This window comes from Pinus tabuliformis, chromosome 9, assembly GCF_031772625.1.
Source record: "Pinus tabuliformis cultivar Carrire ecotype Pingquan chromosome 9, CPIR1, whole genome shotgun sequence".
NCBI classification, from domain to species: Eukaryota; Viridiplantae; Streptophyta; class Pinopsida; order Pinales; family Pinaceae; genus Pinus; species Pinus tabuliformis.
The window spans coordinates 655910483-655931358 of record NC_142307.1 but is presented as its reverse complement, the minus strand read 5'-3'; the positions used below and the strand labels follow the sequence as shown (position 1 = coordinate 655931358).

Here is a 20876-nt window from a genome sequence, read left to right as displayed (position 1 = left end):
TTGTCAGACGGGATGTGAAGTTCGAGGAGGACAGGGCCTTTAGGAGGTCACGGGAGTTAGAGTATCTGGATCAGCCAGACCCTCAGCAGCAGTTGAGTCAGTCGCAGGGATCCAGTGGGCAGGGATCAGGAGGATCCGGAGGTACATCTATGAGGATGTCAGGTCCGTCAATGAGCAGTGGCTCGCCGAGCTAGAGGGGTGGTGCTCCGGGCAGCATGCAGAGCAGTTCACTAGGGAGTCCACAGATGGATAGTTCACACGGTACCTCAGCTTCTACAGGTTCAGGTGCAGGCAGGAGGACAGCAGACAGACAGTCAGGAGTTCAGGCTACTGATGGTGATGAGGAGGAGGAGTTTCATTCTCCTACGGGAGAAGCATGCTCAGGGAAGAGAAAGCCCAAGTGGCTTCAGGACACCTTGAGAGATGCCACTTCTGTTGCTGAGCCGAAGAGGCCGGTCAAAGAGAGTAGACCACCTGAGAGGTTTTGTAGCTATATGGCGATGGTTACCAGCATCCTTGACTCTGAGCCTTCTAGCTATGAGGAGGCAGCTAGCCAGCAGGTCTGGAGAGAGGCCATGCAGGAGGAGTATTCTTCTATCATGAAGAATGATGTTTGGGAGGTGGTGCCGAGGCCTGAGGGCAAATCCGTAGTTACTTCCAGATGGCTTTACAAGGTAAAGCATGCTGCAGATGGCAGCATTGAGAAATTCAAAGCAAGGTTTGTGGCTAGAGGGTTCTCCCAGGTAGAGGGAGTTGATTATGAGGAGACCTTCGCTCCCGTGGCTCGATATACTTCGATCCGCTCCATTATATCGATAGCAGCAGAGATGGGTTGGAAGATCCACCAGATGGATGTGAAGACCGCATTTCTCAATGGCTTCATACAAGAGGAGGTGTACATTGAGCAGCCACAGGGCTTTGAGGTGCATGGGAAGGAGTCCCATGTGTGCAGACTGAAGAAGGCCCTTTATGGCCTGAAGCAAGCTCCCAGAGCTTGGTACTCCAGGATAGATACATATTTGCAGGGGATGGGTTTCACAAAGAGTGAGGCAGATCCGAACCTTTACTTTATTGTGATTGGTGAGGAGCCTCTCATTCTGGTGCTGTATGTGGATGACTTGGTCATTACAAGTGCAGAGAGACTCATAGAGCACTGCAAGAGAGATCTTGCGACGGAGTTTGAGATGAAGGACATCGGCTTGATGCATTACTTTTTGGGCTTGGAGGTGTGGCAGGAGGAGGGGCATTTCTTCTTGGGGCAGGGGAAGTATATTGTGGACATCCTTAGCAGATTCCACATGGAGGATTGTAGACCCATGTCGACACCGATGATCACCAACTGGAAGAAGCTTCATGCTTCGGATTCCGAGTTGGTGGATCCCACATTGTACAGGCAGCTGATTGGTTCCTTGATGTATTTGGTCAACACTAGACCATATATCTGTTTTGCAGTCAACACGATGAGTCAGTTTATGTGTGAGCCTAGGAAGGTTCACTGGGTGGCTGCAAAACACATTTTGCGGTACTTGCAGGGGACAGTGGATTATGGTCTGGACTACAGGCAGGGAGATGGAGTGAGATTGGCAGGATACACTGATTCTGATTGGGCAGGTTGTGCTTCTGATAGGAAGAGCACTTCAGGGTGTTGTTTTGGGTTGGGTTCAGCAGTAGTGTCATTGTTCAACCGAAAGCAGCAGTTAGTAGCACTGAGTTCAGCGGAAGCAGAGTATATGGCAGCCAGTCTAGCTAGTTGTGAGGCTATCTGGCTTCGCAAGATGTTGTTTGGCTTATTTGGTCAGCCGTTGAGACCTTCAGTGATTTACTGTGATAATCAGAGTTGCATTAAACTCACGGAGAATCCAGTATTTCATGACAGGTCAAAGCATATCGGGATCAGATATCATTTCATCAGAGACTATGTTCAGAGGGGAGTTGTGAAGCTTGAGTATATTTCCACTGATGAGCAGGTTGCAGATATTCTTACCAAAGCCTTACCACGGGGCAAGCATGTCTACTTCAGAGACAAGATGGGTGTGGTGAGGAACACCTTCCTCGGTAAGAGGGAGTGTTGAAATTTGGTACCGGAGGACAGGTGGTTCCCTTAGGCTTTGATCTTTGGCCTAGGGAAAAGTGTCCAAAAGTATTTAATTTTTCTCCTAAAGTAACTTTATAATTTTTATAAAGTTAAATCTAATTTAAAAGTGACTTTAAGTGATAAAGTTACTAAGTCTAATTTTAAAGTGATTTTTATAAAGTCAATGAAAAATTAGAAAGGAAAAGTGACTTTGGAAATAAATGACTAATTGGATCTTTATTAAAGTGGGGTGAATTAAAAAATAAAAAGTAAGATTTAAATGAGCATTTAATCTCAGCCTTAGATCTCAATCTATTTCAGCCATTGGATTTAGGGATCACCCAGAAGTCACTTGGGGTTAGATTAAAGGAGGAAAAGGAGGAAAAGGTCATTCATTCTTTCATGAGCATATTGAGAGAAGGAGAGCAAGAGAGCAAGAGAGATTTCTGAGCAGGGAGGAGAAGGAGACAGCAGCTTGGCACACATTCCAAGGCAGCAGTTGAGCAGATTTGTACAGCTGATTCAGCACACAGTGAAAGGCAGATTTTGGCACGATTTTCGAGGAGTGGTTTGCACAAAAATCGAGGAGCAGTTTGCTGATTTTTCTGCACGCAAAACGAGGGCCGTACAGCGCATTTATTGCAGTTCGTACAGTGCATTTAATGTTGGCCGTACAGCAGCATTTAATGCTGAAAGTGGGCACGAAAATCGAGGAGGCCGTACAGCATTTATTGCTGTCCTGTTTGCTGTAATTTCCAGTTTGCTGTGAGACATGGGAAAAGAGATAAGTTGTAAATTTTCTTGCTGATTTTTTGCTGAATATTTCTCACTGTAAAAATGCAATTTTCAGAAATAAAGAAGAGCTCTCGAACTGGTTTTCCCCAAGAGTTGTAGGGGGTTTTTCCAGGGTCAAGTTGACCAAAAATCTCAGTATTTAAATGTGTTTTAATGGTTGTTTATTACTGCTGATTTTTATTTCTGCAATTTCCAGCATTCTGTAAAATTTCCAGAATTTGTGTTTTCAGCAATATTTATTTTTTTCAGCTTGTTAAATGTATGGTTATGGGAAAGGGCATTTAATTACATGGGAGAAATAAGGTGAAACTGAAAACCGGGGTGGAAAAACAGAAATTTCTACAGAATGAGGCTCCACTATCAAGAAACCAACCACAACCTATCATCGATGAAACCATGCATGCGATGAGGGTAAAATCCAATTCGAACTGAGAGGCCAATGCCTCACCTTCAGATCCTTCCTTGGATCCCTTCTTGGATTTCTTCAATGGAAAATTAGTTGCATAATGGCCCACCTCATGACAATTAAAGCATCGCACTTTAGAATTTTCAATCTTCTTCCCTCCATGGGAAGAACTCGATTTGGAATGAGAATCCTTCTCCTTCCCTTGCCTTACTAGCCAAGGCTAGATTTTCTTCATCATCATGCTTTGATGAAGTACCATCTCTGGTGCTTCTCCTTATCTCCTCCTACATCAGATCCGACCACAGTCGTTCCCAATCCGATAGTTTCTCTCTTCCATTTACTGAGTCTTGGTAGCTATGCCAGCTCTTAAGAAGACCGAGGAGAGCAAGACTCACCATGTCATCATCGACTGTCGTGATTCCTACACTTCCAAGCTCATCCCTGTAGGTGTTGAGCTTGTTTAGATATGTAGAGATCGTGTTGCCCTTTTCACACTTGATTTTCCGAAGCTTGTCTTTCAGCGCCAGTGTCCTGTGATCGTTGTTATTTTGATATAGATCCTTCAATGTTTTCCACATTGAAAACAATGTCTCCTTCCCATGGATACTCGAGACAATGTGGTCTCGAACTCCCTCCAGAAGGATCCTCCTTGCTTTAGCCACACATTTCTTCCATTCTGCCAATTCTTGGGCAATCGCTGTTGCTGGCTTGGGGACTTCTTGATCAATGAAGTCCTTCAAACCGTAGTCCTCTAATACCACTTCCATGAGATCCTTTTAGGCTATATAATTCGAGCTGCCATCCAGGGCATACTCGAGTCTCAAACCATTGAACGCCATTGGTGAAATTTGAGATGTGATAAGAATTTGATTTCTATAATTAAGAACTTCAAACTTCGAACTTCTCCCTTCTTTCTATATTGTTCTCCGCTTTGATCAACTTTGCTCTGATACCATGTAGAAATTCTGACTGTAGATTAAACTGATTATGCAATGTACTAAAGCAAAATACTTAATCTACTTCTACAATCAAACTTGTGGAAGCTTAATCGATTTTGAGCAAGATCAAATAGAACACATATAACAGAGAATGAGAAATCAATCACACATGACCACAAAAGAATACTCTAGGGAAAGCCTCAGCTAAAAACCCCACTATCTGTATTATCATACAAGTGGAAATATCACAGGATTACACAAGCTTTAGCTCTCACACAGCTATCCAACTCTCAGTACAATCCCTCACTGCTGCTCATAGACAGAATAGACAACACATATGCCTTCCTTCAGTCCTCCAAGCCTCCTATTTCCTTGCGCAGTTTCTCCTGGGTCCTCCAGCTTCTCACCTCACACACTACTTTGACCTCTGTAGTAACTGCGCAATCCTGAAAGAGATCATTCCTTCTGCATGGATGAGTTTCCTATATAGGAAAATTCCTCCAACTGATAGTACATTGTCCCTTCCTTTGATCTCAACTGGGTCTTTGTCTGAACTGACATGCAAGAGTTATTTATGAGAGAATATTCAGTTATCTAAAGTACACTAGTTACATGCATGCATGCATTAACTAACTGAACTCACAATCAGTTCCACAAACTATTGGAACTAATCTAATTGGACTTAACTCAGTTAACTGAGCTAACTAATTACAACTCAAAGTACAACTCATCCTGATCTCCTTAATTAAAGGATAACTTCCTCAATCAAAGGGATAATTGTTGCATGTCTTCACATAGACTTCATGTTTGATTTTCTCCAACTAATTAACTCAAGATGAATTAATTAATTAATTTTCAAACAGCTGCTAAGATCAAATTCGAATTTTAATTCTCAATTTTAGTTCAGGGACTAACTAAAATTGGAATCTATCTCGAAATGCTATTTATAGCAATGCTATTTTTAGCATTTCTATTTTATCATTCCTTCTTGTTATTTCCAACACTAGTACCTGAAATGCTATTTATAGCATTTCTATTTTTAGCATTTATTGTTGCTATTTTCAAGTTTCAACAAAATCAACACCAAATATCCCTAAGAAAATCAGCCCAAAAGCTCTCCAGCTCTGCTCTTCAACCAAGTCTCCAAAGCTACCCAAGAACTTCTTCAAAACAACCCTGCAAACATCTCTCCATAACCACTCAAGAAACTCAGCATAAAATTTAAAATCGTTGGTAAAAAGATCACACCATATGACGTCGTACAAAACCGGTCAATTCGGTACCAAACTAATCTCAAACGGTCCATAGTAGCAAAATGAACCAATTTTGCCTCCAAACCGGTCGGACAGGCCAATTCCACCATTTCTGATAACATTGGTCTGGCATATGCCTCCTTTCGAGAAATATATTTGTTGTTCAATTTAAGTTCTTTGGATCTCATGCATGGACCATATTCCCAAGAATAAATGCAACAAGCTACAATCTACAAACCAACACATATTCTAGTGGGCTGGAGTAAAACTTCCAAGGCGTATCACTTGTATGATCCTTCCAACAATAAGGTGATTGAAAGGAGGGATACTGTCTTTAAAGAGGTTCTATCCCATGGTCCACTAGGATCTTACCCCACTCTTATTACAGATGATTGACATTCAACTATCTCAACAAACCTCTTTTTTAAGACCTGATGATCCTCCTCTTTTGGGTGCTTCTTCCAGCACCTCCTCTATAGTGACTTGTCTGATACTACTAGCAATGAAGTCTCTTCTACTCGAGTGGCTCACTCTAATTTCTTATTAGTAGAGCTAAGTCATCACAATGTTACTACAAAACTCTATGTTTCTACTTCTCCACTTGCTAGGTTATGACCAATGCCTAAGTGGGCTACATCTTCTATTTTGTACACAATATATTACACTCCTCCCCCCCTAAAAAATAACTAGAACATCGACGACTACCCCTCATTTCACAGGCTCTTGTTTGCAAGGATTATGCTAATATTACTACTTTCAATATGTTGTTCTAATGAAAAATCAAACCTAGGACCTAATCCCCTTGCCCAAGGGTAAGAATCTGGTTGGTTGAAAATAGGTGTATAAAACTAAGTTCGATGCAAATGGAACACTGGAGATCTATGTTGCATGGGTTCCCGAACCCGGGGGTGGGGTTCTCGAACCCGTCCCGAGTTCTCATCCCCAAGTACCGGATTCGGGTTCGAGTGCTTTTGAGAAGAACCCATAAGAACCGGGTTCTTCATTAAAAAAAATTGTGCTCTTTTGTCTTGACGGGTATGGAGAACCTTGATGATGGGTACTTGGAACCCCAAAATCAGGTTCTTTTGGGTTCTTTGGGGTTCATTTTAGCTTTTATATTTTATTTTTTAATTAATCTAATGGGCTTCCCCTAATATTATGGGTAGCTAGTTCTTCATCTTGCGAGAGGAATTGGAGTACTTATGCCTTTATCCATTTAGTAAAAAGAAATATGTTGGGCTCAAAGAAGGTAGAGAACTTAGTGTACCTTCATAGCACTCTTTGTCTCATATCTCGAAAAGACCCTGGATACGAGGGTCCTTTCAAGAGATGGGACCAATACACAAACGATGCTATGTGTGTGGATGAGGAGATACAACCAGATGGCCTTATTGAGCTACCTCCAATTGCTATGGATGAGCAAGAGCCTCAAGATGAGAGTGATCCCTACCAGGAGAGCATGCTAACTAAAGATCTGAGTGATGTTGATGACATCGCTTGAGGAAGCCATTGTTCACTATTAGATATTTTTATTTCAGTATTTTAAAATTTCCCAGTTCTTGTTTGGAGATGCCTTAAGACAAAGTTTGAATGTAGTATGACAATGGACATATATCATGATTCTTATTAATATGTAAACTCCAATTTGCACTTGATATCAAACTAAAAATTTTGAAATTTCATTACGAATGTTGAATGTTCAATGATGTGCATGTTTAAATATTTAAAGTTTAAATCATAAATATTTTAGTTTTCTTGTTTAAAGTTGAAAAATATACAAATTCATATATATTATAATTTATAAAATTATATATATATATATAACCCCGACGAACCCACGCACCCTGTTTCGAAAAATGATGTACCTGTCCCCGTCCCCGCACCCGTACCCGTCCCCGAACCCACGTTTCCTGGCAACATAGCTGGAGATATATAAAGCATGTATCATTGCTAAAAGTTTCTCTAAGGAAGAAGGCGTTGACCATTTAGAGACTTTTGCTCCAGTGGGGACTCCATTTAGATGATTTTATCTATAACCCATTTATAACCACTTCATTGAATTAGGAGGTTCATCATATGGATGTCAATAGTGCTTTTCTCCATGGAGTTCTTTAAGGAGAGATTTATAAGTGGTAGCCAGAAGGGTTTGCATAGAATAGACATGTTCCCTTGCTCTGTCAACTTAAGAAATCTCTCTATGACCTTAAACAAGCACCTTGCTTAGTATGAGAAGATCATCAGTTAAGCTTTATGTCCCTGAAGACGGATGAAGTGTTCACCCGAAACGTCGGGCATCTCATTGAGAATAACACAGTATACCAGAAGCTTTCATCATCAACAATTGTGGCTTGACTCACTGTGAAGTTGAGCATGATCTCTGTTACCATTCAAGCTCACAACAAAGATCACAAAATCCCAAGTCACTAAATGCGAACCCAAGGGCAACTTGGAGTGGTCATCCACTCTCGCCTCAATAACACACTCCCACACTTTGACTTGAGATGATCATTGATAATGTAGGGCTTCCCTAAATGTCTAAGTCTCAAATAATGATAAGACATTAAGTGGGATGTAATGACAACTCGAGAGATGGCGTGCTCGGCTAGGTTATCCCTGCTTTCTAAAGCTTCCCTGGACGACGCAGCCCGGGCAAGACACAACTCCATCGCGTTTGGAATCCCTGGCTCCAGTCATGAGGTGGCCCTGTTCACCCTTCTGGACCCGCTCAGCTCCGGTGCAAATGAGGTCATTTTTGGCAGGAGAGCAGATTTTGGAATCGACGATTTATTCCAGGTCTGCTCAACGAATGAAGGTGTTTCCCAAAAACCCCACAGGACCATATTCGACGGCACAAATGGATACGCCTTCTTGTTAGAGGAGGAGCAATGGCCTCCACTGCTTGAGATATCATTTTCAAAGTCTGTGGATACCCTCTGCTCTCTCCCAAACTGTTTATGGGCGGGGAGATGGGTTATAAAATATGCATGTTTTCCTTTGGAACAATCTACGTCCCTGCGGTATTCCAGGATGTGCGGAGTGGAGACAAAAACCATTCTGGGAAACCTTGGTTTCAAAATATATGCAAAATGCCAAAGCAGGGAGGATGCACGGCAAATGTTTGACAAAAGGCCTCACCGAGATTTGGTCTCAAGGAGGGGCCTGATCTCAAGCCACACGCAGAATGGATTTTCTGGAGAGGCTTTGAGAAACCTTCGTGAGTTGCAGTGTTCAGCCACCGTCTGGCCTCTGCTCGACCTGCAGAAAATGGCGCCGCGAAGAAAAACAGGAAACAGGCACAGGCTGGGCTCTCAGCAAGCTGTGCATGCACCAGTTTCCTCTCATCTCAGATTTGCAGAGGAAAGCAGAAACAGGATATCTCTGCATCGTTCCAGATCCTGATCGTGCTCCTCACAGGCAAAACTCTGCTACAGTGGGTGAGCTCTTCGGATCTAGTGCAGGACCTCAAGCAAATCCTGGAATTTAAGTTGGGGATTCCCTATGCATCTCAACGACTCCTCTACAAAGGTAAACAACTGAGGATCTCTATCCCCTTTCCTTTTACAGCATTCAAAGAAATGCCTCCATCATTTTTACCCTTCGCTTGAGAGGGGGAGCTGTTGGACAGTCATCTTCAGCTGCGGCTTTTTCATATAAAGATGTTGTCCATGCTCAGATGCCCAAGAATACAGCTCCACCAGCTCAGGCTCCAAAACCTTTTTTGGTGGACAAACTGGAGGAAACCCCCTCCATTGAAATAATGGATCCTTCGCTGGATGGGCAATTCCATATGTATGCAGAGCTTGGCATTATTTGCAGGTTCAATGGGCTATGGCCACGCACAGCAGATCTCTACCAATGGATTCACTCTAAATGGACCAACAATTGCAAGGTTTTTTTCTACTCAAAAGGTTTCTTCATTGTAGTGTTTGCTTTCAGTGAGGACTACCAAAAAGCATTAACTGAAGGCCCATGGTTTGGACTCAGCAGGCTTATTCCTAACCCCTTGGTTCCCAGATTTCGATCCCTCCACAGCAGTCATTACCAAAATCCCCATCTGGGTCAAACTTCCTAATCTCCCGGGGCCTTTATGGCACTTTGCTGTGTTTCAAGGAATCGGCAATACTCTAGGCCACTTTCTAGCCACAGACACCTCTAGAGGGGAAAAGGGCATATATACCTTCGCCAGAATATGTGCAGAAATAGACGTGAGCAAAGGTCTACCTGATCAGATTATTCTCAAAATCAGAGACTTCCATTGGACTCAGACCCTGGATTACGAGAACACAGCGTTTCGCTGCCGAAATTGCCATCTCACAGGGCACCTTCAGAGCTCATGTCCATCGATGCCTGCCCAAAAGAAGAAAGCCAATTCTAAGCCGAAATCCAAAAGCTGGAAACCTCATGATCCTCCCCCCATGGATGTATTTGATTCCAGCTCAGATGAAGAGGAAGGGGATGAGGAAGGTATGGATGCAACGCTGGCACAGGATCCGCCCTCGACTGGTCCTGAGGAATCCACTGCCCCACCTAACTCACAGAAAAGGACTCATGAATCCTCTCCATCGGAATCAGACAAGGAGCTCTCTCCATCAGCCCAGCTCAGTCTGCAAATCTTACCAGCCCAGCAGAGTCAGCTTGGTTGGATCAAAGTTGGTAAAAAGAAAGGAAAAAAAGGCCGAACAGTTGATTCTACCCACGTTGGGTAGAATTCTTTGTTCTGCTCTTGTTTCTCTGTTCTTCTGGTTACTTCTTGCTTAGCACTGCTCTCTTCTTGTCTTCTCTTCGGGGCCAAGGTGGATAGTCTATCCTTTCCGGCTTTTCTAAAGGAGGTCCTTTTGTTCAAGCTGTTGTGTTCGCGAAGTAGCGCTTTAGGCTTCTTTCGGCACAAGCAGACCTTTTGTAATAACGTTTGGTTGTCTTAATATAAAAAGCTGATTTACACGAAAAAAAGATAAGACATTAAGTGAATTAGAGGACTTAGAGTAGATTTGGTTTGTTTAAAAGATACAGTTTTATTTTCTCAATTTGAGGTGAGTTGAAAAAGAACCTGTGGATGAAAACGTGTCATGTTTAATAGGTTCTATGGAAAACTGAAAAGTAAACGTAGAGTTTAAGGCACCTACCAGCTCTTGTGTGTTTCTCAGAGAAATCTGTAATTTTGAGTTTGTGAGAGTGATTTGGAGCAAAATATATTCGGATATTCAATTTTCTATGTTTCTAGTTCATGGTTTTTTAATATATCATTTCCCCCTGTTCAGTCCCTGCATTTTCAAAGATCCAGCAGATCTGTATCCAGATCTGCATCCAAATCCGTTTCCATAAGACTTACGTCTATCACTGTCCTCTTTTTAACTCATGGACACACGGAATGTTAGCAAAGAAGAAGGAATGCAGTTACTAAGTAACTAATAAGCATGGATAGAACACTAGTAAACCAGCTTCTGTGGTATAAGTTGAAGCAAAATTGTTTAATATTGATGCTTTGGTTTGTTATTGAAAGCCAGTTTGCAAGGAGGTAGAGAATTTGCAAGGACATGTACCTTAATTTTCAACTACAGTGAGACAGGTTTTAAATGCAGACAGCTATGGGATATTCTTTCTTTGGTTAGAAACTTGTTCTTAATGACAGGCTAATAGAGTTGTGGAATATTGTGGACAAGGTAAAGCAGCCCGAGAGTGAACCTTCGATGGTGCTATAAGCACTCATAAAGATGCGGGATTTTAGTTTAAAGACTGTATTGTTAGCTCAACCGTATGGACAACATGGCAATGAAACTATTGGTTGGGATAGGATCAATGCTAGGAGGGAGACGACTGACAAAGATAGGAAGTCTACAAGTTATCTGGGTGGATTGCTATGAACAATTTCTGGTTTTAAATACATACATTGCAATGCTTAGCCTCTAGGTCTTTTGTATGCTCTGTTACAGAGTTGATCTGAGTGGTTCAACCGCAATTCCTTTTCAAAAAGTAATAGGATTTTATCTTCACAGTAAAACAATGTTCTAATTTCTTCATTAAAAGTCCAAGTGTCCAAGCTTTGAGCCTTGTTAACTCATTCAACTTCCCTTCACTCTAGACCTATGCTATTTTAGCATAGGTCCTAGTCTTTTTCCCTCAATGTTATGAATTACTAATGTCAGTGCAATCCAACCATGTGATAACTATTCATCACAAGTTTTCAGTCAACGCAAGTTCTCAGTGCGAATTTTTTGTTTATCACTTAGAGGATCATATCAACTTGTATCAACAAAGATGACAGTTCCGAGATGAGAAGACATTCGAAACAGAAAAAGGGATCAAGCCTTTTCATCAGAGAGCTTTGAGGACAAAGCTTGCTGAAGGGGAAGGCAACGTTATCAATAAAATATATATAAATAATGATGATAATTGTAATAATGATTAGTTTATTAGTAATTAACACTAAAGAGGCATGTCTAAATCGGACATGACCTTCTATGAAGAGGCACCCACCTAGGGTATATACGCAGGCCCTCACTCTCATTTGTACATCATTATCATTCATACATTTTTAATATATATTCGTGTATCTTCAATGGAGATCTACATATTCCAAGTCTTATGGAGTATTTAACTTGAAGTACGAACTTTGTTCACTACACTCAAGTTTGAGATCCAACAATTATAAGAGCAAAGACAGATGTTAGAACTTCAATAGAAAGTTGATAAACTTCCTATTTCCCTAATATGGCCATATATAAGGCTTGGGCAAGTTGATGAAATGCAGAGAGACAAATATATTGCACATTGTTAAAATTGGCAACTAGGGCCAACTCCATATGGGTCACCTTATTTATGACAGCTGATATTTTTCTTGGATTCCACTCTCCGAGAGGTGTGGGATTGATCTAAAGATCATCCAATTCCGACATGTAAAAATGAAGATATGAATTTATTTGTATTATTGACAAATTGTCAAGGTCGGCCAGCAAGCAAAACAGGGATTTTAACCCCCAACTCATCCTCAACGTTGCATATAAAAAGAGGATACCATCAATTCATTAATTCATCATATCATCTCATGATCTCTCTCTCCACTTGTTTGGGTATGTCCTCTCCAAAGGAGGACTTGGTGGAAAGAAAGATCTCAAGCCCTAGCAACAGCAAAGAAAGGAGTCTTGGACAGCGTGAGAAGAAGGGTCTGAAACCTGTGCTAGAGGCCGAGTTAGCTAAGGTACAAGGGTCTGTTTTTGGGCTGATATATTGTTGTTCCTAAGGCCGAGGTTCATGGCAGCTAGGTCGAGTTCATGAGGGAGATAAACGCTGTTGTTTGGGATTGTTTGGGTGACATTTGTGAAGGCTGAAAGCTACAGCAAGTTGTTGTGCTAGGCCGCAGGCCATAGCACACAGCTGGAGGTTGTGTTAAGGGCTGTCAAGGGTGGATAACACCTTTAAGAGGCAGCGTGGCATGAGTAGAGGGTCTCCAAGGTGAACCGCAGCCATACAAGGGTTTGTTTGCTGACTGTATGGTGGAACTAGGGCTACAGGACGTGCCCTAACCAGGAGTGCAGCAAACAGTGTTGCAGCAGTGTTTTGTGGAGGGCTGATGGTATTTGGGCATTGTTTTGGGGAGCCATTTGCTACAGGGGTTGCTATGTGCTAGGCCGCAAGCCAAAGCACCACAGCAAGGGCTGCATAGGGCAGTCAAGGGTTGGCATATGCCCTAAGGCAGCATCGTAGCAAGGGAGGAGCTCCTCAAGGGTGTGTCGCAGCTCTCTAAGGGACTGTTCGGAGACTGTCAAGGGAATTTAGTGCTGCAGCAAGTGCCCTAACCAGAACAGCAACCAACAGCGGAATGTAAACAGAATTATGAGCAGTGTTTTGGGCTGACTGTTGGAGGGTGAAGTTGACTGAGTTTGACCGAGCTACTTCGAGGAAGAATTATGCCCAGTGTTGCACGAAGCGCCCCCCCCCCCCCCCGTTCCAAGCCCCGAAGCGCGTCCCGTACGGAAGCGCCTAGGAAGCTTGGCCGGAAGCGCGCTTCCGAAATTTTTAGACGCTTCCTGGAAATTTGGAAGCGCTGGCGCTTCCGAAGCGCCGAAGCGCGCTTCGTACGGCGCTTCCCAGACGCTTCCCAGGCGCTTCCCAGACGCTTCCCAGACGCTTCCGTACGCTTCCAGAAAAGCTTTCGGAAAAGCATTTAGAAAATCGTTTTTTTTTTTCAATTTTTTTTTAAATTTTAGGTGAGTTTGCTTGTTGGGGGTGGGTCCACCTTGGGTTAGGGTGACAAATGAAAGCAAAAAAAAATATAAATATAGCAGATGCTCCCTCATGGTAATGTTAAATTCTTAAAGTAAAAGTGACATTCTCCTTTATTTTTCATTTTCATCATTTTACTTAAATTTTTAACATTACCATGAAATGACTCAGAATGTTTGAGAGTGGTTCCAGCCTCATTGGACTTCATATGGAGAAAATAGAATTTCATATCCTATTCAAAATTCAGCAGACTTAACAGTTTTCAGGTATTCAGGATCAATGGGATTGTGGCATTTCATTAGATTATATCAAGTATGAAGGTATGCGATTAGCATTTAATCAAGAGCACCAAGCCCTATATGTACCCTGGTGTTGGTGGCGTTAATTGTTGAACTCCTTTGTCACGCGGCACGCCCTTAGCAAAAAATTACCTTTCAATCAAGTCAAAATCATCGATCAAACATGTTAAGCTTTTTCTACCATATTTTAAGTCTTGAATTAGGTAGTTTGATCAAAATTGGGCAATGTTGACTAATATCCCTAGACAATCGAGGTAGAGGCAAAGGCTAGACAAGAGGAGAAGAATCTAGATTCTAGATCATTAATGTACAATGGATGTTATATCTATCTTGATTTATGCAAAAATATGCATGTTTTCATGTCTTCTACAATTAATTTGGTATTTGGGATGTTTGTTTTGAGTATAAATGCAAAAAAATATAAAATATATATATATATATAGCAGACGCTTCCGCGGACGCTTCGCTTCCTAGATTTTTGGAAAATGACGGTTCGGCGTCCCCGCTTCCAAAAAACGCTTCCGCTTCGCTCCCACTTCGTGCAACGTTGATTCTGCCCTGTTTGACCAGCATTGACTTTTCTGGTCAGGGCTTATCTGCTGCTGTCATAAATTATCAGATTTGTAAATTTGTACTATCTCTCTCTGCTGAACTATTGAAGAATATAAGAAGAATTGATCAAGGGTTTCCCCACATTGGGGTTTGTCCCTGGCTGGCGCCACATCTTGTGTCATCTTGTCTTGGCTTGTCTTCTACTGTTTATGTTTATGTTCTATCTGCATTTTACTATCATGTTGATGTGATCGCTAAACTGGATATTGATATTGAGCTAATAAAGAAATTGAAGTAAATTGCTCTTAAGCATAGAACATACCAGAAATTAACACACACATAAAAAATTTGCTCAAGTGGAATAAAGGCAGTAATTTTCCATCGTTATATGAGCAATTTTTCAACATTTACTTGTTCGATATTTATTTAACTTTTCTCTCCACCCACTTGGCTCCCCTCTCACCAACTCATGGTTAGCCAATGAACATTCAAAGCCCCAAATAGATCTCTAGCAATATGGCCAGTTACCTTTAATTAGTCGACTTCTAACCATTACATCATATAATAGACTTATAACCCCCTTTCTGCAGGAAGCTCAGGGATTATGATATTTGCACGATAATTGTGTGCATCCCATACCTAATGAGACATTTGCACCTAAGCTCCTGTTTTAGAATTTTGGGATGTTTTACAAATGTGCATACATTATATGCCAGGAGGCTTTGCAGATTATTGACAGCATACACAAAATTCAGAATCTCAAAATTGGGCTGTTAAACCAATCATTTTTTGCAGCTCTAAACAAGGAAGAATTTTTACCTGTTGTATTGATATTGTCATTTTAGGCTCTCCCTATCAGAAATTTTTCATGCAACAACTTGGCTCACTAAACTGCCTTTGTATTGCCTTAATATTTTCCAAAACGACAAACTTGGTTTGCTCTACAAAACCTTACAGCTACATGTTTCCTTAGAAGTAATCTACCTATTGTAAGGACGAATATAACCTTGCTTTTCACATTTATTGTAGTTGTAAGATAAGATAACTATATTAATGTCCAATGAATGACCAAAAGATAGGTCAATTGGATTGAAGGGAAAAAGTACAATCAATTATAAGCATCTGCAGAACTGCCTAAGTATACCTCCAAAAACATAAAGTAAGCTAAACTAACAAATATGTGATAAAGCCATGAAGCAGTGACCAAATAATGTCACAAAGAAATAAGGAACGAGGGAGGTGATCGATAAAAATGTCAACAGAGTGGAAGAGCAAATAGGTCTTAGAGAAAACAACATCGTCATCGTCCAATGGGGGAGCCCAACAGATCTCCTCTGGGGAGTAAAGTGTTAGGAAGAGGTGGTGCTTTCATCCCAAGGTTGAGTCGCCTAGAGACCATAACCTGTAGAGTTGGGAGACCAATCTGAAAGTAGTCTCGAGGCACAAAGGATGTGCACCAAACTCGGCTTCAAATTTGAATATGCCATGAGGAACCCTCTATTTATGGATCATATGTCCTAGCATGGGGTCTAGACTTTCTTAGTCCTAGCCCAGTCGGCTCTCGCCAATTTAGATCCCCAAACCTCAGAGCCATAAAGGATAGTGAATCTGATGAGTGTGTCCAAGAGGTGCATCTTAGACTGGAAGTGTAGTTGAAAGCAATGTCTCTCGAGCTGGGCAAGAGAACCATATCCCTTGCATTGTCAGCGCTAGATAACATGCCTCAAGCTGAACCACAGAGTTGAAAACTGAAACTAACCTTGTTCTCCGCATCTGTTGTGGATATCAGCATTTATGTTCTTTTTAGATTTGAGACAAACTTTATTATTGCTTATAGTATTTAGCACTTTTATCGGGGGTTTGTTGCTACATATCTTCTTCTTGATATTTGAGTAAATGTGATGACTCGTGTCTGTTTGACATAATGTTGATGACTAGCTATTTTATTTTTGCAAGTTGGTTCAAGAAACATGGCCTAAGGCTCTAGAGCTGCAACACATAACACAAGCTTCCTTTGGCAACTTAGGTGCCAGGTCTGCCAAAATTCTGTCCCGGAGTCGCACCCAACCTCAATACTTTAGGGGGATGGCATCCAGGTGGTACAGACCACAACAAAAACGGAACCCTAGTGGATACTCAATACTTCATCAACCTCACCAGTGAACCAATGCCCCATTGACAAGCTGAGATGTTACTATGAAAACAGTTATATTATTATTCCTATGTTGTATTTGTATGTTGGTTGCAGAAACCTAAACCCTAGGTTGTCAGTAAAGTTGTAAAGATAAAATGTATGAGATGGGGACAAGATGGCCATTGTGGGAACATGGTTGTCAGAACTCTTATTTGGAATACACAGTTTAATGTCAGGTGACTTAAGCTATTTCTTAAATTATAATGTTGCAGGCATGTCCCGAGGTTGATTGCATAGGAATCGTAAATCACCAAAAACTTTGCCTCCAGTCTTCTAATTAATGGTTCTTGGTTGGATTTTACATTCAAGGTTTGGAAAATTTAGAAAATCAAATGAAATGGAAGAAATCTCCAGGGGCTTACTTGGTAGCCATATCTAACAATAGCCATTTCAAAACAGTCCTGCAATTTCTGTATCCTGTGTAGTACTATGTCGGGGAACCTGATAACCACGGGCAGCTTTATATTCGATCTTTGTAGAGATTCAATCAAGCCCATGATATCAATTTCATCTGAACCTGTTCAATCAGTCCAATCCAATACAAGAAGTCACATTGCATTGCCACCAAAAGGTGAGATTATTGATGTCACAATATAGGCATATGATAGATAGCAATCATAGCTGACCCACGAGGCATGACACCGAAGCCAAGATTAGGAGAGGGTAAAAGGAATTGCATCTACCATCGGAACTGCCCCATGGTCGGACGCAGACATTCCCATCGCTGTTGATGGAGAAATAGGGAGCTCCCCAACGTTCTATTCTGTATAGTTTAGCACTGTCATTTACATCCCAATTAGCCCTGTCTGTGCATGTGCCTGTGACTGTGACTCTGCCCCTGCTGCAACTTGATTCGTTCGTCTTCGTCGAGGACCGCACATTATTGTTATCATGGACAATTTTGCAACTCCCCTTCTTCGCTCCCTTGAATGCTGGGGAAAAACTCCTCGACGGAAATTGAATCAATGCGTTCAGAGAACCACAGAACGCCATTTAGGCAGAAGAGGCAAAGGATACTGTCAAAGGCGCAAGCCTTTCAACTACATTGGCATCTCATAATCAGCCCAATCGTGCACGCCCATCATCCATGCCTTGCTTGAACCTATATCCTCGTCGAGGGCTGTCCCTATCACTGTGGTTGGGATCTGCGGTTAAAGCCGTGCAATCGACGTGACAAACAATGGGACCCGTCGTATTCTTAGAAATCTTTCCACGTCGACATCTTCCTTTAATAAAATATCAAAAATCAGCCACATGTGGATATCTTCCTGTAACTAAAATATCATAAATCTGATCGTCACCCAGCTTAAACCTTCCACAAAGTATGCCTTTCCTCAGCGTATTTGGCAGAAATACAGGCTTACATTGAATGACCGACCAAAAGATAGGTCATTCATTCCAGCCTTGGGGATTGAAGCCTTTCCTCAGGGTATTGGGCAGAAATACAGGTTTATATTGAATGAATTGTCTATCGGTCTTGAATAGAATAGAAGTGATGGTGGGTTGTAAAAGCACTCATAAATGTTTAAGTTATTAGTTCAATTTTCAGTGTTATTTTTGGATATAGATGTTAAGCTATTAATTTAATTTTTAGTGTTATTTTTGAATATGATCATGATGTACTTACAAAAAATATCATCCTTGTTATAATGTATTTATCATCATTGTCCAATTTACAAAAAATAAAAACATGTTGAATGAATTGAAATTGTAAAAAATAAAATTATTAAAATAATGTTGAATGAAGGGGAAATAGGGAACTTTGCAGAAAAAAATAAAATAAAAATAAAACATGTTGAATGAATTGAAATTATAATTTTTTGTCTGTTAAAATAATGTTAGATGAAGTGGAACTAGGGATCTTTGCATAAAACTTATCCAATATATGATTTTCATTTTTAATGGGATTAGGATGTGCAATCAATAATCAAATAGAATGTTGGTGTTTATATATATATACACCAAGCAAATTACAAAGCTCTTCAAAAGTTTAAAGGCTATAATTAAAACAATGTTAGATTACAAATTAAATACTTATATACAGAAGTCGGCTAGAAATTATGCAAGGATCCAACAAGAACTTGACAAATTTGATAATGTTTAATTTTTGCACATCTTAATGAAACACAATGGTTGTCTTGAAACCTTGGCAAAAAAACTACCATTTCACTAGGCAATTGGTCACTTCGTATGGGAACTATGAATTCCAAATTTCTTAACCTTTTAGTTATGATTCATAAATATAAAACCATAGTTATGATTCATAAATATAAAAAATGGTTTTATATACGTTATCACCCACTTTCAAGAATCACTAGATTCCCTTATCACCAACAGGACAATTGTCACTTCACGTCATAGCTTATCTTCTTGTCTTTGCATATAGGGTACCTTCCCTTGTCTAATTTTTACCTCTCCATTCATGTTCTCCCTATTCACCGTGATTATTTCAAGTGGGATCAATCCATTGTGTGCTAAGTTATTTGATTTTGTTGCAGGGTTATCATGCTTAGCTCCATTAGAAATATTTACATGTTCTTCTACTAGTCATTAGGTCCCTTCTGACGGTTAAAGAGTGGGTTAAACAACCAGAGCCACACCCTCAACACTTTTTATCATCATTTTGGTAAACTCAAGGTCCTAGTCTCCAAAATTATAATTTTGTTTTTCACTATGCCTTGCTTTTATCTAGTGTTTGGTAATAGAGGGTTTCCTGCTCTCAAAACAATGTGGTTTTCTCGATGAATTGGTAATTCGGAGCCCTCCCCTCTAATATTTCAACTTATTTGTAACACACTCCTCCCACATTTGCCCAAGCTAATTGGCCAACCAGGGTAAACATGTGACGAAGAGTTACTATGATATGATTCAACTCCCCATGTACATTTAAGGAAGTAGAACCGATAAGACAAGACCAATCTGACCTTCCTCAAGAGCTACAGAACCTTCAGGAGACAACCAACCCTTCCAGGTGCCTAACCCTTGAGACAACTTGATGTTTTGCTAAAATAGACCCACAGTCGCTCCAATGAAAAGCCTTCCATGTGACTAAGACCCTCCAGTCGCTCCCACAACAAGGAATCCATGCGACTGTGCCTTTTTCAGGCAGTTCTATGCCAGCAACCCCAAACTCTGAGCCACTTTTTTAGGGCTAGGACTCAGGCCTCTCCCCAAAACTGTCGAAGAAAATGTAACTAGGTTTGGTATTTAAAAATGTAATTTTGATCTTTGTACTTGTCAAGAAAAAGAAAATAGTAATTTTGTAAATTATGAGAATGAGTTTCTTGCTTATTCCTTAGGTCTAGGAAAGTTAAAGAGTCAAAGACATGTGTAAAGAGCTCTTCTCGAGCATATATGTAAATGAGTCTACCTAGTGACTAGTTTAGCCTTGGTTTAGCTTTCCAAGACAAGCACAATCCTCCAAGATGAGCACAAAAGAAGTTTGCAAGCAAAGTGAGGCAAAAGACAGTCATGTCAGCTTAAAAGAATTAAATTAACTCATGTCGGCTCAATTTTAGTAGACACGTCTACTCATACTATCATGCCAGCTTAATAGGTGGACGAATTACTATAAATACCCTACTGAAATTTTCGTATAAGCATAGCTCAGGATCTCGAATGTCTCTAAAGTTTCAGATGGAGTGCAGGGGTACAATATTTTGGATGAGCACAGGAGTACAATATTTCGGATGGGTACTCAAGAAGGAGAAAACACAGTCTACCTCTCTCTCAGTATACATGTCTCAGATCACTATCTCAGATTAATTATGATCCAACAGTGATATACTCTCAGCATAACTAAACACAATGGCAACCATGGAATCAAGGTCACGATGAAGATCCAAGTGAAGACAAGGTGATGATCTCAGTGAGAGTGCAGGTTATGATCTTGGTGACGATATATCTATAGTAAGACAACCATGATCTCGAACGATCTAGGTGCAAATCTCCTATGTATATATATATATATATATATATATATATATATATATATATATATATATATATATATATATATATATATATATATATATGGAGAACTCGTTCAAGAAGACCCTGGTGAAGGTGCAGAAATGGTGTTGCAGCAGTAATGAAGATTTCGGTAGTGTAGTAGTGATGGCCTTAGTGGTGCAGCAATGATGATG

The 20876-nt window shown here is 40.8% G+C and overlaps 1 protein-coding gene across 5 annotated transcripts in view; it reads right to left on the bottom strand.

Annotated features, from left to right (window-relative positions):
• LOC149150361 (uncharacterized) overlaps positions 1 to 17978 on the bottom strand; it is a 106180-nt gene extending 88202 nt beyond the window's left edge. Inside the window, exons 1-2 of one of the 5 annotated variants that reach the window (XM_089440385.1) lie at positions 17415 to 17978; positions 17094 to 17248 (exon numbers count right to left, since the gene is read on the bottom strand). In XM_089440385.1, the coding sequence (XP_089296511.1) occupies positions 17094 to 17248; positions 17415 to 17724 (465 nt within the window). In that variant the 5' untranslated portion in view covers positions 17725 to 17978. The remainder of the gene's footprint in view (positions 1 to 17093; positions 17249 to 17414) is intronic. The other 4 variants (XM_089440380.1, XM_089440383.1, XM_089440382.1 and 1 more) reach the window with 4 other exon arrangements.
• Positions 17979 to 20876: the final 2898 nt, after the last annotated feature.